General features: G+C 45.9%; 2 protein-coding genes across 9 annotated transcripts in view; one reads left to right on the forward strand and one right to left on the reverse strand.

Annotated features, from left to right (window-relative positions):
* The first annotated feature begins 913 nt into the window (after window positions 1–913).
* LOC110527222 (bifunctional purine biosynthesis protein ATIC) lies at window positions 914–7,163 on the forward strand. The gene is made up of 14 exons (XM_090239862.1): window positions 914–1,030; window positions 1,402–1,528; window positions 1,808–1,951; window positions 2,656–2,744; window positions 3,206–3,357; window positions 4,513–4,669; window positions 4,863–4,988; window positions 5,078–5,271; window positions 5,343–5,432; window positions 5,559–5,684; window positions 5,777–5,869; window positions 6,051–6,233; window positions 6,402–6,557; window positions 6,713–7,163. Exons 1-14 carry the CDS (start codon window positions 1,012–1,014, stop codon window positions 6,830–6,832), a joined length of 1,776 nt encoding a protein of 591 aa, XP_090095988.1. The 5' UTR covers window positions 914–1,011; the 3' UTR covers window positions 6,833–7,163.
* A 2,243-nt stretch (window positions 7,164–9,406) lies between these two features.
* The window catches only part of LOC110527224 (fibronectin), a 34,458-nt gene continuing 27,274 nt past the window's right edge, over window positions 9,407–16,590 (reverse strand). For 2 of the 8 annotated variants that reach the window (XR_016497010.1, XR_016497009.1), the window contains 15 exons: window positions 16,466–16,582; window positions 16,042–16,311; window positions 15,774–15,961; window positions 15,551–15,638; window positions 15,284–15,463; window positions 14,714–14,995; window positions 14,406–14,495; window positions 13,376–13,503; window positions 12,656–12,794; window positions 12,277–12,441; window positions 11,945–12,070; window positions 11,012–11,118; window positions 10,795–10,896; window positions 10,438–10,671; window positions 9,407–10,219 (listed from right to left, as the gene is read on the reverse strand). Coding sequence is in view for 4 of the 8 variants with exons in the window: in XM_090239864.1 (XP_090095990.1) it covers window positions 10,582–10,671; window positions 10,795–10,896; window positions 11,012–11,118; window positions 11,945–12,070; window positions 12,277–12,441; window positions 12,656–12,794; window positions 13,376–13,821; window positions 14,406–14,495; window positions 14,714–14,995; window positions 15,284–15,463; window positions 15,551–15,638; window positions 15,774–15,961; window positions 16,042–16,311; window positions 16,466–16,582 (2,390 nt within the window). In the remaining 4 variants the exon portion in view is untranslated. Of the gene's footprint in view, window positions 10,672–10,794; window positions 10,897–11,011; window positions 11,119–11,944; window positions 12,071–12,276; window positions 12,442–12,655; window positions 12,795–13,375; window positions 13,822–14,405; window positions 14,496–14,713; window positions 14,996–15,283; window positions 15,464–15,550; window positions 15,639–15,773; window positions 15,962–16,041; window positions 16,312–16,465; window positions 16,583–16,590 lie in introns of all 8 variants that reach the window. The other 6 variants (XR_016497008.1, XR_016497007.1, XM_090239866.1 and 3 more) reach the window with 3 other exon arrangements.

Here is a 16,590-nt window from a genome sequence, read left to right on the forward strand (position 1 = left end):
CACTTTAGTGTGTTTAGTTATCTCAGATCAACAGCACCACTATTTGCCCATATGGTCATTCTATAGTGGTGTAAACTCACCCTCCAGTGGCAGAGCGAGAGTCTAAAATCTCACATTGTTATCATTTCAAATAGCCTAAATCTCTCTAATGCTATACATGCCACTGGGTTAGGTCACAAAGTACATATGAGAGGACATTCTGGGCTTTTCAATGATATCATGTGTGGGGGGTGTCACCTTAATAATCAAAATAGCCACCATCCCAATTAGCACATGTTATGGTGTAATTGTGTAATGATCATTTTTGACAGTTTGATATTCAAATAGTTTCTTATAGGTCAATTTTAGTTTGGTGAGTTTTCAGAGCAGTGTAATAAATACATGAAATAAGAGCTAAATAAAAGCTGGTTAATTACTTGTAATCTGTTATGTTTACTGTAATGTTAACTTTTTATGTATTTCCTGTCAACCGAGTTTTAACGGCCACTACAGTCCAGATACAGTCAAAAAAACAATATATGTGTTCACATTTTTTCCTTTGTAACATGTTTTTTTGCACCTCAAACCGTTATCTGATGTTTAAGTATATATATATAAAAATTACAAAACTTGTTTTTTACTGGGACTCAGGATTAGAAGTCAGCGAATTTGAATTTTACTGCGCAGATGGCAACGAAGAGGTTGTTTGAGGGGAGGGGTACAAATGGGTCATGGCTAGCAAACCCTAACTATATTTTCTAACCGTAATCTAATTCTAACCTGCACGTTAATTTTCCTAACCTGTTGCGTAAATTCTCCTAGACTGCTGCGTAAATTCTCCTAGACTGCTGCGTAAATTCTCCTAGACTGCAACGAAAAGTCACATCTGACAAAAGCTGTATCCCGTTTAGTCAAAACCGGTCAAAGGGGCGGTCCTGTCAAATCACAAAGTTCCCATCATGCCATAAATTGAAACAACTATACACATGCTTCTAGTCTCCCATTCCCAGACAGAGAACGTTACCCAAAACCATGGCCTGCTCAGAACTGGGTAAACTTTCTTCTTTTTAAATAAAAAATATATATATTTTAGCTAGCTTTAGCTAATGTAGTTTAGAGACTGAGTAGTCTATGTTGAAGCATAAGTTTGAGCGTAGTGTTTATGCTGCGTGGTCAATATCCAATTCAATTGTTTCTTGCGTCGTGCTAGGTAGGCTAGCTACAACTAGCATGCCACGAAAAACATGCTTCCATTTTAGTTAGCAACGGGTGGCTACAAAGGAGCAATAACCTATCGATGATGTCTCAGTGGAGTCAACATATTTACCGATATTTGAAAAGCAAGCTTCGTTTCACAGTGGTGCCATTCAATCAATCTCTATAACTTTGTCACCGTTGTGTCTCTTAATTCTACACACACAGCACTGTTGAGTGTGTCCGACAAGTCTGGACTTCTGGACTTTGCCAAAAGGCTGGTGAACGTGGGACTGTCACTCGTCGCATCAGGTGGCACCGCCAAAACCCTGCGCGATGCAGGACTGGCTGTTCGGTAGGTGTAACCGTTTGCATACATTTCCAATGCCTCGTCTATCCTTGTTGATAGTGTTCAGCCACCAACGTTCTCTTGCGTTTAATGCTCACACGATTCAATGTTATGCTGATAACAATGTATTCATTTAAGTCACCTTACTGTTTGGAACTTCAAAGAGTAGGTCTGTCTAGTATTCTGCAGTCATTGACCACCTTTCAGATGAGCGGCATTCCCAGCCTCTAAATGCAATTGAGAATGTGTGCCACTGAATCACCTAACATCTCCCTTTTGTTCCAGGGATGTGTCTGAGCTGACTGGCCATCCAGAGATGCTTGGTGGGAGGGTGAAGACCCTGCATCCTGCTGTACACGGGGGCATCCTGGCCCGGCACACCCCTTCGGACAAGGCTGACATGGAGAAACTGGGCTACAGTCTGGTTAGGTAAGGTCAATAGTTAAGAGTAGGACTTGTCCATCTCAATCAACTTTTCTATACTTTTTTTCTAGAGCCACTACTGCTTTAATGTGGTTTTTGGGGGTCTTTGAAAAACAGCCTTTTTGTGAACGAGCAGACCTAAAACACCATGCATGTGATCGGGCACAAGACTGTATTAGATTTGGCCCTAATGCAGGGCAGTAAGGTTGTAAAGTGGGGAAACTTCGAAGTATGCGTTGCTAATCTAATAACCGGCTGACTCAAATGCTGCTGCTGCACACATCTGATCATGTTACACACTTAACATTTTTTTTTTGTTGCCTTGAGAGTCTGATTGGCTGTTTAAGCTGCCCATTTGACATTCATGGAATGTGATTGGCTTTGAGGAGAAAGTGTGCAATGCATACAGCTTCTGAAATAAACCATGAATTCTCTTTGGCGCCTATGGGCACGTATGTTTAACAATTTGGGTTCAAGGCTGCAAAATGTAACCTGCTTAATTGACACATGTTCCCATTTACAAAAGTCAAAACTTCACCCTTTTTTTCTTTGTAAGATATTGTTTCTCGTTGAGTCATCTGGGGCACGCGATGTGAGGGATTGAACAGCCACGCTACTCATTAGTTCAAATTGCCTAGATGGTTAGAAAAACAGTGAAATGCATTGCATTTCTTGACTTGTATTGCTTTCCTTTGCCGGTCTTTGACCAGGGTGGTGGTGTGTAACCTTTACCCGTTTGTGAAGACTATCTCCAACACTAATGTGACCGTGGAAGATGCAGTGGAACAGATTGATATTGGTGAGTGAAATGTTAAAGTTGCAATTTTTTTTTTTGTTCGACCTGACCAAATTCACATAGAATTGTGTTAGATCTGTCATTCTCATTGAAAGCAAGTATTAGAAGCGGTAGATCTGTTCTATGTGCACTATTTCTATGCTTTCTGTGAAGTTTAGTTTTTGCTGCTTTTAATTTCAGTTGTACACCAGCTGGAAATACAATATTTGGGGTTCTGAAAAATAATTCACAGTGGTTTAGATGGTACAATGATTCTCTACCATATACTTGCTTGTTCTGGCACACAAACTGAATTTAGGCGAACTAATAGAATTTTAGCAACCAGGAAATGGCTGCGCAATTGATTCATATTGCACCGTTTAAGGCCAGCTCTACATTTTACTTTCTGTGAAGTCTGTTCTACAACCTGAAATGCCCTAGGTTGCCATGGTGATTACCCTGTTTGACCCTGGCTGTGTCCTCAGGTGGGGTAACCCTGCTCCGTGCAGCGGCCAAGAACCATGCCCGCGTAACCATTGTGTGCGATCCTGCCGACTACCAGCTGGTCGCCGTGGAGATGGAGGGTTCCGATGGTAAAGACACGACCCTGGACACCCGCAAGACTCTGGCCCTGAAGGTAACTAGGGCAACTTGAAAGCACGGGTTGAAAGTGGACTTTTTTTACATGGTCCTTTGTCTCGTGTATATCAATCTACTTTCTGGACAAGTTGAGAATGGTGAGATCTAGTTGAGAATGGTGAGATCTAGTTGAGAATGGTGAGATCTAGTTGAGAATGGTGAGATCTAGTTGAGAATGGTGAGATCTAGTTTAACTTCCATGTGCTCTCCTTCTACCTTCCTGTTGAGAGAGTCTGTCAACCTCAACTGTGAACAGAGAGGATGTTGAGTGATAGAGAAATGATGCTATCAGGAACCAAACTGTACGTAGACACAACTGAAGTCTTAAGAGATTCTTCAGTAGTAGCAAATCGGACATCTCAGGACAACTGGGGAAGGCCTCATACTGTGTATTTGACAGATTATTGACCCTCTGTTAAAAGGATCAATTTGTACAATTGCAGACCAGATACCATGGAGTCTATGTAGTCAAAAAGCACAATTGCAATCAGATCATTGGGTTTTTGTTTAATTGATTGTTTGTTGGTTAATGCGAGGTGAAGTTCAGAGTCCACTACCTCCCATGTTGCCCTCTCTTGTCCTTGGGGCCATGTTGTTCAGGTCAGCCCACAGTATTCTATTGATCTAGTATCCCTGGACATTGTAAATATGCTACTGGAACTGCCCCTTTATATAGTTTGCTTACTTGATTGTTTTTGTTCTACCTTGTTGTTTTAATATTACATTGTTATTGATTACTGCGTTGTTGGTTAGCTTGCAAAAAATCATTTCACTGTACTTGTGCATTTGACATTGAGTCTTGAGACTACATGGAGTAGAATGGATACATTTAGCACATGGTGTCCCTTGTGAAGGCATTACAAATCTTATAGTGATAGTTTGTATTAAAGCTGCCTCAATATAAAACTATAGAAGCCCATGTTGGCTTTGATCATGGAATAGGTTACAACACTGTCTGGTTCAGGTGTTTACCCTTGGCTATGTTCATTAGGGAACATCGTAGAAAAACATTTTGCAGTGGGAAACAGATGTGCATTTCCTATTGGACATCAAGGTTTTCCCTTCCTGTTTCAGTCCCTTTTCTTCCATATGTTGCCTAATGAACATGATCCTGGTGTCTATGCTATCTAGTTGTCCTCATTCTCTCTCCCAGGCCTTTACTCACACGGCTCAGTATGATGAGGCCATCGCAGACTACTTCCGGGGCCAGTACAGCCGTGGGGTATCCCAGCTGCCCCTGCGCTACGGCATGAACCCCCACCAAGCCCCCGCCCAGCTCTACACCCTGCGCCCCACCCTCCCCCTCACAGGTAGGCTTCACACCCCACCCCCCCTCATTGTGTAGCCAGCAGTCTCAGAAATTACAATAGGGAAACATTGTCAACCCTAATTTTAATTGGTGTCATATGTTCAACTGAAACCATCCAGGGGGACCTTGTCCTGTTTGGGTAGACTAACTGTATTGACCCTCCCTTCTCTCCATTCCATTTCTGCCTCTGTCAGTGGTAAATGGTTCTCCTGGGTTCATTAACCTTTGTGATGCCCTGAACGCCTGGCAGCTGGTCCGAGAGCTGAAGAGTGCCCTGGGCATGCCCTCTGCCACCTCCTTCAAACACGTCAGCCCTGCAGGTCAGACACGCAGAGCTTCCAATGCATATGCCAACAAGATTGCAAGGAATCCCAGTAATATTGACCTAGGCTGTCCTCTCCCTCTCTAGGGGCTGCGGTGGGTGTTCCTCTGAGTGATGAGGAGGCCAAGGTGTGTATGGTGAATGACATGCTGAAGAACCTGACCCCACTGGCTACAGCCTACGCCCGGGCTAGAGGGTCAGACAGGATGTCCTCCTTCGGCGACTTCATCGCTCTGTCTGACGTGTGTGACGTCCCCACTGCCAAGATCATATCCAGAGAGGTAGGGCCTCCCAGGTGTCGTGTCTGTCCTGTGTGTTTCCTGCATTTCCAACCCCTGTCTATCATTCTCAGGTCTCTGATGGCATCATCGCCCCTGGTTACGAAGAGGAGGCCCTCAGGATTCTGTCCAAGAAGAAGAATGGAAACTACTGTGTTCTCCAGGTATGGTTGGACATGGAAAAGCAGTTGGTGATCATCCTATGTTGCAGCCTTTCCTAGAAAAAACAAGTTTGAAGTTCATTTGCATCTTCTCTCCGGTTGGGTGTGCTGCATGTCTAAATCTGTCAGATGGACCCAGCCTATGAGCCAGATGAGCCAGAAGTCAGAGTTCTCTTTGGCCTCCACCTCAAACAGAAGAGGAATGGAGCTGTCATTGACAAGGATCTCTTCAGCAACGTCGTCTCCAAGGGCGCGGTGAGTCTTTGTGGTTTGTGCGTGTCTTGATAGTGTGTGTGAGATTCTCACTGATGACCTGTTCTGACCTTTTTGTCGGTCTCCTGTTTAAGCTGTCGGTGGAGGCGCTGCGTGACCTGATCGTGGCCAGCATCACAGTGAAGTACACCCAGTCCAACTCTGTTTGCTATGCCAAGGATGGACAGGTAACCAACCTGGAGAGGGAGGAGACATGGGAGGTTCCTGTTGAAATAGTGTTTGGGCACTGAGTTTCCCCTTGTTGTCGCCTACATCCTTGTTTACCTTTTTCAGAAGGAATTCAAACATTCAACACTATGTACTGTGGCTTTTCTGGGTCACGATCCGTCTCCTCTCCCTGTGTACCAGGTGATTGGGATCGGTGCGGGTCAGCAGTCTCGTATCCACTGCACGCGGCTGGCAGGGGACAAGGCTGATAACTGGTGGCTGAGGCACCACCCGCGGGTGTTGGGCATGAGGTTCAGGAGTGGAGTGAAGCGGGCGGAGATGGCCAATGCCATCGATCAGTACGTCAGTGGCACCATCGGAGAGGTGAGGGGGTCAGAGGTCAATTAGGGACATGCACTCTACACATCTGAAATGGTTGTCGGATGTACAGTTCTGCTGTATGTTTTGTGTAGGTTCCTACTGTAGGTGTCTGTCTGTTTAAAAAATCAAATTCCAGATGAGTCTGTCCTGCTCTCTAACTCCTGTGTTCAGGGTCCAGACCTGGCAGTATGGAAGGCCATGTATGAGGAGGTCCCAGAGCCTCTGGATGAGACTGAGAAGAAGAACTGGCTGAGCTCTCTACAGGCTGTAGCGCTCAGCTCTGACGCCTTCTTCCCCTTCAGAGACAACGTGGACCGTGCCAAACGGGTAAACACTGCTGAATTATTACTTTTCACTAGTCTAAGATGGCCGACTTTCTGCTTTTGGTTCTTTATTTGGTCTCTAGCCTTCTAGTGTCTTCCAAGGTCTTTTCTGTTTGATGCCCACATGGACTGATTATTCTGAGGTGTCTGTCTCTGTAGAGTGGTGTGGAGTACATTGCTGCCCCGGCTGGGTCCACAGCTGATGAGGTGGTGATCAATGCCTGTAATGAGCAGGGCATCACCCTGGTGCACACCAACCTGAGACTCTTCCACCACTGAATACCTGGAGGGGCTGTCATACATCGCTGCCTGACACATTTCACACGCCACACACCATTATGGCCCTGAGTAACATGTATCCATGTGTGTCTACATGTTGGAGGTCCACTAACTGCTCTAGAATAGTGATCAACAAAGGTACTAACATAGTATTATTATTTACACTGAGACATTCCTGTCCTACGGTTATCATGCACAAACCGCATGAGTCATGCTGAGGATCATTCAGATTCCGTTACATTCCGAGCTTGCTTTCATAGTTGTATCTAAGTTACAATGTTACTGTCTGGAAGGTCACGTTTTACCATGAAATAAACTGTTTCTTGAGAAATCCTGTGGAGTGTGTGTATATGCAAACACTATTTTACGTTATAGCAATATTAAGCTGAAAGTCGGACTGACTACTACACTAACATGGAATTGTTTTATGATGGTCATACCATGGACCATTTAGCTATTTGAATTTTAGGACGCTTCTAGGTATCAAAAATATTTAAAGTTTTGAAATTGCCCCTTACTATTACAGCTCATAGAAACACATTGAGTAACACACAAATGGCTTAGACAGTCTTAGACCGTTTTCATTGTTGGCCAGAAGACCGTAAAAAGACCAGAATCTGCTCCAAGTGATTTTAATCTAAGAAATGTTTCCAAGTATTCCCACGCATAATGGAAAAAGGTAAGCTAGGTTTGAAATGGTTTAAGTGGAGAAAATCTGTTTTGGGAGATGAACACCTTTTGTTAAACTACCTCCCTACTTTAATGAATTTGAATGGGTTCCCTTTAGGCAGGTCCTGTGATACGTGTGGGGGTCGTAGAGAACACCTTCCCCTGCAGATGGTATACAATGCCTTCAGAAAGTATTCACACCCCTGTACCTTCCCACATTTTGTTACAGCCTGAATTTAAAATGGATTAAATTGATGTTTTTTTTTGTCACTGGCCTACACGCTAGCCTAAAATGTTGAAGTGGAATTGTTTTTCATTTATATTTTTTTACAAATTTAAAGCGGAGCGATGTCTTGAGTCAAGTATTCAACCACTTATGGAAGTTCAGGAGTAAAAATATGCACCAGTGGCATGGCCTTTGAGTGCACTAATAGTGCCTAACATGATTTTTTTGAATGACTACCTCATCTCTGACCCCCACGTACAATTACCTCGAAGGTCGCACAGTGAATTTCCAACAGATTCAACCAGAAAGACCAGGGAGGTTTTCCAATGCTTTGCAAAGGGCACCTATTGGTAAATACAATTCTAAGACCTTGAATATCTCTGAGCATGGTGACGTTCTTAATTACACTTTGGATGGTGTATCAATACACCCAGTCGCTACAAAGATACAGATGTCCTTCCTAACTCAGTTGCTGGAGAGGAAGGAAACCGCTCAAGATTTCACCACAAGGTCAACTGGGACTTTTCAACAGTTTATTGGCTGTGATAAGAACTGGGGACGGATCAACTTTGTTGATGGCTTGAAAAGGAAACTTTTACAGGAGTATTTTTCTCTCCAAAACATGCATCCTGTTTGCACCAGTAATACTGCAGGAACTTTTGGTCCTGAATACAAAGTGCTATATTTGGGGCAAATCCAACACATTACTGAGTACCACTCCATATTTTCAAGCATAGTGGTGCATCATGGTCTGGTTATGTTTGTAATTGTTAAGGACTGGGGAGTTTCAGGATAACGATGGGAGCTAAAGCACAGGGAAAATCCTTAACCTGGTTGTATGCTTTCCACCAGACACTGGGAGATGAATTCACCTTTCAGCAGGACTATAACCTAAAACACAAGACCAAGTCTACACTGGAGTTGCTTACCAAGAAGACAGTGAATGTTCCCGAATGATCGAGTTACAGTTTTGACAAATCTACTTGATCTATTTCAAGATGTAAATGGTTGTCTGGCAATGATCAACAACCAACTTGACACGAGCTTGGAAAATATTTTTTTTTTTGCAAATGTCATACAATCCAGGTGTGGAAAGCACTTAGACTTAAATTGCTGCCAAATGTGATTCTAATGTGTATTGACTCAGGGGTGTGAATACTTATGTGAAGAAAAAAATGTTTTCACTTTGTCGTTCTGGGGTATTTGGTGTAGATGGGTGAGACATCTATCTAATCTGTGTTGAATTCAGGCTGTAACACAACATGTGGAATAAGTCCAGGGGTATGAATACATTCTGAAGGAATAAGTCCAGGGGTATGAATACATTCTGAAGGAATAAGTCCAGGGGTATGAATACATTCTGATGGAATAAGTCCAGGGGTATGAATACATTCTGAAGGAATAAGTCTAGGGGTATGAATACATTCTGAAGGAATAAGTCCAGTGGTATGAATACATTCTGATGGAATAAGTCCAGGGGTATGAATACATTCTGAAGGAATAAGTCCAGTGGTATGAATACATTCTGATGGAATAAGTCCAGTGGTATGAATACATTCTGATGGAATAAGTCCAGGGGTATGAATACGTTCTGAAGGAATAAGTCCAGGGGTATGAATACATTCTGAAGGTACTGCAGGGATTCAGACACAGCCCACACAAAAACAACTGATCTCTAGTTTATACTGACAGATGGGGATTTATTTTATTATGTTACGTAGATTTACACTGGTGCATCAATCTATGTATAAACAGTTATTCAAGAAACAAAGGCAATTCATGAGGTTCTTTTCAACTTTATCAAAACAAGGGAATCTCCATCAAACTTTGGCACCTTTTAGTACAAAAATAAAACCAGAACAAAGTCGACACCCCAGGTCTCACATTCACACAACAATGCTGTGATTAAAGGGATAAATAAAATGCATTGAAGAGTTTCAAAATGACAACAACTCAGTGTCAATCACACAGGCAGTGCTACCCCTGTCTACACAGAGGCTACAGAAAAAGCAAAATGATTTCAAACACTTGTCGACATGGCAACTACACCAACATTCTCTCAAAACAGTGCTTTTGATTTCAGACGGATTTAGATTTTATAGAAGTAAAAAAAATAATAATAAATGATTAGGACAAACGGTAATACTGGACAGGTAGTCTTGGAAATGTATCATTTGTAAAAGACAAGCACATCTGAACTGTTAAGAAGCACTTCAAACACATACATTCAGGGACAGGGGAAGATTTTTATCTCTTTAAGGCACGAACACAAGGAATGTTCCTTTTGACCTCTTAACTGTCTCAAAGGGAAATGACAACAGACAACTTAACCAACATTCTGAAAGTGTGCAGGGGGTTCTCTTAAGACAAGGAAGGCATGGACATACAGTATGTAGGTGTGTTAGATATGGTTAAGAGAAATGACAACAGACAACTTAACCAACATTCTGAAAGTGTGCAGGGGGTTCTCTTAAGACAAGGAAGGCATGGACCTACAGTATGTAGGTGTGTTAGATATGGTTAAGAGAAATGACAACAGACAACTTAACCAACATCCTGAAAGTGTGCAGGGGGTTCTCTTAAGACAAGGAAGGCATGGACATACAGTATGTAGGTGTGTTAGATATGGTTAAGAGAAATGACAACAGACAACTTAACCAACATCCTGAAAGTGTGCAGGGGGTTCTCTTAAAACTAGGAAGGCATGGACCTACAGTATGTAGGTGTGTTAGATATGGTTAAGCTGATCAGTAAGGCATCGATGTGTTAGTTAGGTCTGTCTCTGACTGGACAGGGCGACCTCCTCTTCAAGGAGACTTGACAGACCATGGGTAAGGAAGAGGAGATTTATCTTTTACTCCAGGGGATTCTGGGGGATGTGTCCTTCTGCCAGTGCGTCTGCCAGTAGTTCAGGTCGAAGGCATTCGATGGGGCACTGGATGTTCTGCAGAAGGAGACAGACAGACAGACAAGAGATCAGTATGGGTCCAACCTCAGCATGGGGATTTCAAGTTCTAATCCAACACATTTTCTCAGTTGTCTTTTGAGAGCGTAGTCTATGACTCACCACTTTACGTAGTGTGTTGGTGGGGTCCCTGTATCGGACGGGCTGCAGCAGACTAGAGTCCACCTCAGCACCTGGTCTACGACAGTTCTCACAACGCCAGCCCTGAGAGGAGGACAAGCATTACATTTACACACGTTGGTCATTCAGCAGGTGCTTGTCCAAGTTGCATTCAACTAAGGTCGGTAAGACAAGCATAGCCATTAGCAGTAAAAGTGACCTGTTGTCCTCCGTAGCAGGTGCAGGTACAGATGGCTCCCAGGTATTCTTTCTGCCACTGGTTACCAATCTGGTACATCTTCCCATCGTCATAGCAGGTGGACTCATCTGTAAACACACACGCAGGAGAGGGAATCACACACACAGGCAGACATGGAGGAGGTCACACAGGCAGACATGGAGGAGGTCACACAGGCAGACATTGATGAGGTCACACAGGCAGACATTGATGAGGTCAAACAGGCAGATATTGATGAGGTCACACAGGCAGACATTGATGAGGTCACACAGGCAGACATTGATGAGGTCACACAGGCAGACATGGAGGAGGCCACACAGGCAGACATTGATGAGGTCACACAGGCAGACATTGATGAGGTCACACAGGCAGACATTGATGAGGTCACACAGGCAGACATTGATGAGGTCACACAGGCAGACATGGATGAGGTCACACAGGCAGACATGGAGGAGGTCACACAGGCAGACATTGATGAGGTCACACAGGCAGACATGGAGGAGGTCACACAGGCAGACATTGATGAGGTCACACAGGCAGACATGGATGAGGTCACACAGGCAGACATGGAGGAGGTCACACAGGCAGACATTGATGAGGTCACACAGGCAGACATTGATGAGGTCACACAGGCAGACATTGATGAGGTCACACAGGCAGACATGGAGGAGGTCACACAGGCAGACATTGATGAGGTCACACAGGCAGACATTGATGAGGTCACACAGGCAGACATTGATGAGGTCACACAGGCAGACATTGATGAGGTCACACAGGCAGACATTGATGAGGTCACACAGGCAGACATTGTAACTGTATTGTGTTGTATTCTGACATGCTGCCAGAGAAGTTCTGTGTTCTTCCTTTAATATCCAAACAAGTGCAGGTGGTGTCTGATGTTAAAGTGCTACTTACGTGGTTCACACTTGAACTCTCCCTTCCCGTTGCCCAGGCAGGTGCAGCTCATCATGGGGCCCTTCTCCTCCTGACGCTCCCATTTCTCCCCGATACGGTAGTTGTTACCTCCATCATGACACCACTCTGTTGATGGACAGGGAGCGCGAGAGAGGGGGGAGATATAGAGAACAAAAAAAAGGTCAGACCTGTTGCATAACATCCGACACTGTCTCCCAGCCCCTAGATCGGATTGGTGTAACCAATATGGCAACAATTACACCCAGCCAGTCAGGTGGCAAGGGATCAATAAAGTTTCTTAAATAGCATTGAAGAGGTAGTTAAATACTCACTAGAGGAGTCACATCGGAAGTGTCCACTGCCTAGTCCCAGACACCTGCACCACAGCTTGAAGCCCGTCTCAGACATGCGCTCCCACTCGGTCCCAACGTCATGGTAGGTCGCTGTGAAGGTGTCGTAGCACGAGTCCTTATCTGTGCCGGTGGAACCCTCTGTCACTACAGGCGGAAGAGAGGGGGTTCATTTCACCACAGAATCACAGGCTAAGCTGTGTAAGTAAACGCCTATCTATAAACTTTCTGAACTATATTATCTGACCATGGAACAGCATGACTCAAAACAACATCAGGATTCACTCATACCATCTATTCTATAGGTTAAATGTCAGTACTGATCCTAGATCAGTTGTCATAGTCACTGCTGGTTCCTTACGGGTGTTGCCGGCGGTGACAATCTCCTCCAGGATCTTGTGTTTGAGTGCCCCCTTCAGGGCCTCTACGATAACGTTGTAGGAGGCTCCGCTGGTCAGGCCGATCAGAGTGGCACTGGTGGAGGTACCAGGCAGACGCATCTGAGACAGGAGGGAGAGAGAGGGAGAGGAGATGGAGGGAGAGGGAGGAGATGGAAGGAGAGAGAGGGAGATGGAAGGAGAGAGGGAAGGAGAGGAAGGGAGATGGAAGGAGAGAGAGGAGATGGAAGGAGAGAGAGGGAGAGAGATGGAGGGAGAGAGAGGAGATGGAGGGAGAGAGAGGAGATGGAGGGAGAGAGATGGAGGGAGAGAGAGGAAATGGAGGGAGAGAGAGGGAAGGAGAGGAAGGGAGGGAGAGAGAGAGGGAAGGAGAGGAAAGGAGGGACAGCGAGAGAGATGGAAGGAGAGAGAGAGAGAGATAAAAGGAGAGAGAGAGAGATGGAAGGATAGAGAGATTGGGAGAGATGAATGAGAATGAGAGGTGTAGACCGTCATTATAAATAAGAATTTGTTCTTAACTGACTTGGCTAGTTAAATAAAGATTACACTTTAAAAAAGTGTCTCTTAGATGTGTCTTTATGTGTGTGTGTGTGTGTGTGTGTGTGTGTGTGTGTGTGTGTGTGTGTGTGTGTGTGTGTGTGTGTGTGTGTGTGTGTGTGTGTGTGTGTGCCGTAACCTCTCACCTGGAACATCTTCTCGTTGACGTGTGTCAGAGGGTTGCAGGACACCAGGTACTCTGAACTCTGCTTGTAAGGCTTCCAGGCGATGGTGGTCTGGGTCTGGGCCTCCTGAGGGATTCCTGTGTCCTTCTCTGGAAAACCAAAGGGAGAGCCACCAGGCACGTTCACGCTCACCACCGGCACCCTGCGCCCCTCCGCATCCGGAAGGGGCACAAACACCAGGGGTGTCTGGCCATTCCCATAGGGTGTCTGGCCGTTCCCATAGGGTGTCTGGGGGTTCTGGTTGTTGTACTCAGTGTACTCCACGTTCTGGCCCTGGCCCCCCAGGGTGTCTAGGCCGTTGTTACCTACTACTGTTGGGACACGGCTCTCCTTTTCTTCAGGCACGTCCAGGTGGTCGTAGCCTCCGGGGCGGTTGGGGAGTGGCAGTGTAAGCAGGGATTCACGTTCTGGCCGGGAGAGAGGGGTTAGGAAGCAAGCGAGTTAGGGAGGGAGTAGGGAGTTAGAGGAGCTGCAGTAGCATGACGCCGCCAGCAGGGGGTGGCAGTAAGTCCGCATACTAGAGCCACTACTGTACTGCAAAGCACTGCACTTGAAGTAGAAGTTGCCCCTAAGCACAGATCTAAGATCAGATTACCCTACCCCCGTTTTAGTTTTAACCATTAAGGGGAGTGGGAAAATATCTGACCCTGTATCAGTGGTTTGGGCAAATATCTACTCCAAAGCCTGCCACTGCCGTCAATACCTTTTGAATCGCTTGTTAATTCAAAACGTATTCAAAGTGAGTGAGCAGTATTATTGTTTTAAAAGACACAGCTGTTTGTAACAGATGCTGGCACGACTACAAACCAAATCTAACATCTCGGTCTATGAGTTGCTAGGCTGTTCTTACAATATTCTACTGCAGCTAAGCACATATGCAGGCTTCCCAAACCTTTCTTTGTAACATCACCATTCAGGTACAAAAAAAATCTGTTTTTGGGCCATGTGTGTATGTAGACGTATGTGTAAAGTGTGTATGTGCTGTACTCACGAGTCCTGGCCGTGCCCACCAATGGGGTGCTTCTCTGGACATTCTGAAGAGCGATGATCTTGATGATGTACTCGGTACCTGGTCTCAAACCTGAAAACATCCAACAACATCAAGCATCAAACTCTGCTGGAGGAAATCAGATGTCGATTTGAGTCAATTCAGGTGTTTTCCATAAACTGGACGTGTTGAGAAGCTTGAGCTTTCAGAGGGTGAAGAGGAAGGGGTGGAGTTTAAGAGGGCAGGGTAACTTGAGAGAGAGAGAGAGAGAGAGAGAGAGAGAGAGAGAGAGAGCAGAGTTTGACGTTTACCAGAGATGGTGGCGTAGTTCTGGCCAGCGTGGGGGCGGGGGGTAAGCTCACGGGGCTGCGCCCTGCCTGCCTCCTCGTAGGTGATGTAATATCCTGTGATGCGCGTGGCGGGGGGTTCCCAGCTGAAGGAGATGGAGTTGGGGGTCAGGGAGGTGAACTGGAGGTTGGTGGGGGAATGCACCGCTGGTTTGGCTGTGGTGGCCGTGAGGGTGAAGGGGGCGCTGCGTGCATCGCCGTTGATGGTGTAGATGTGGATAGTGTAGGAGGTGCCTGGCTCCAGACCTGAAGGACATCAAACACAACACACTGTCAGTCAGTCAAGAGCCCACTCTGTACTGTACATGGGTTATGTAGTTTACTATAATGATGATAGTTTAGGTGAACGTGAGGATGGATAATGTAGTTGAATGTAGATGGGGCGATAATAGGTAATGTAGTTCATTTATAGATGAGAGTGGTGAAGGTTGTGTGATGTAGTCTACTGTAGATGAGAGTGGTAATGGGTGGGTAATGTAGTTGACGGTAGATGAGAGTGGTGATAGCTGGGTAATGTAGTCTACTGTACAGTACCAGTGATGGTGTAGGTGCGCTGCTCTCCGGGGATTGTCTTCTTGATGGCGGGGCGGCTGCCGCCGAGGGGCTGAGCTTCGATGAGGTACCCGGTGATGGTCTCAACCTTAGCACGCCAGGTCAGCGTGATGGCTGAGTCCTTCACGTCAGAGATACGCACACGCCGAGGAGGACTGATGTCTGGGAGAGAGAGAGGAAGGGAGAGGGTGAGTTTACAGTGAGTAAACCAGTGGCCAGTAGAGTTAAAACTCTGTGAAAGCTGCTTACTGTCCAGCGTGGTGACCTCTCCCTCCAGGGGCCGGCTGGTCACAGAGTTCTTCAGGGCATAAACGTGCACTGTGTACAGAGTGGCCACCTACACAGGAAACACATGTTGACAGACACATAAATACAGTGACAATACATGACCTGAATATAGACTGTTTAACAGACACCTTTATCTAGAACACAGTTATGACATACATTCAGAATGCTGTAGTCTGTTATTTACCATGAGTCCTGGGACCACGGCGCGCGTGGTGTCTGGGGCGATGGTCATCTCCTTGGTGGGTCCATTGTTGTTCTTGGGGTTGACAACCACACGGTACCCAGACAGCCCGGAGCTGGGGGAGCGCCACAAGACAATGAAGGAGGTGTCACCAACCTCAGAGATGTCCAGGTTGGTGGGAGCAGGGATAGCTGGGGGCAGAGATGGACATTTAAGTATTTGCGTGTGTGTGTGCGTGTCTGTATGTGTGTGTGTGTCTGATATCTCCTACCTGTGGCCTGTGTGCCCACCAGTGGGGTGCTGGGGGTGCGTCCGTGCAGAGCGATGACCTTAACAGTGTACTCTGTGCCGGGGCGGAGATTCCTCAGTACCACGGTATCGTCTGTCCCTCTGGGCGCCGGGCGCAGCTCTCTCTCGCCCTCCTCAGGGCTGGAGTACAGCACGCGGTATGATGTCACCGTGCCGTCCGGACTGTCCCATGTGATCCTCAGGGAGGTGGAGTCCACCTCAGAGAAGGACAGGGCCTTGGGACGGTCCATTGCTGCAAGGAAACGGGGGGGGATGAAGGCCAGAAAGAAGGGAACATCAGAATAACATACATTTGAACATTTCGTTCCTCTGTTATCATGACAGATCAATGTTTTAAACTCTTTTACAATCCGAATGCATGCACACACGCACACACACACACGCACCTGTGATGGCGTTCTCTACCAGAGGTGTGGAAGGTTCTCCATCGGTTCCCAGAGCGGTCACACTCAGAACGTACTCCACCGTGGGCATCAAGCCAGTAAACGTAATCTCGGTCTGATCTAGATCC

The sequence above is a fragment of the Oncorhynchus mykiss genome, chromosome 7 (genome assembly GCF_057628025.1).
Source record: "Oncorhynchus mykiss isolate SJ-2025 chromosome 7, ASM5762802v1, whole genome shotgun sequence".
Taxonomy (NCBI): domain Eukaryota; kingdom Metazoa; phylum Chordata; class Actinopteri; order Salmoniformes; family Salmonidae; genus Oncorhynchus; species Oncorhynchus mykiss.

Excerpts from the sequence above, each read along its gene's own strand:
- LOC110527222 (XM_090239862.1), top strand. Across the intron at positions 2,745-3,205 it reads AGTGGAACAGATTGATATTG|GTGGGGTAACCCTGCTCCGT; the intron begins GTGAGTGAAATG and ends CTGTGTCCTCAG. Across the intron at positions 5,870-6,050 it reads GCTATGCCAAGGATGGACAG|GTGATTGGGATCGGTGCGGG; the intron begins GTAACCAACCTG and ends CCTGTGTACCAG.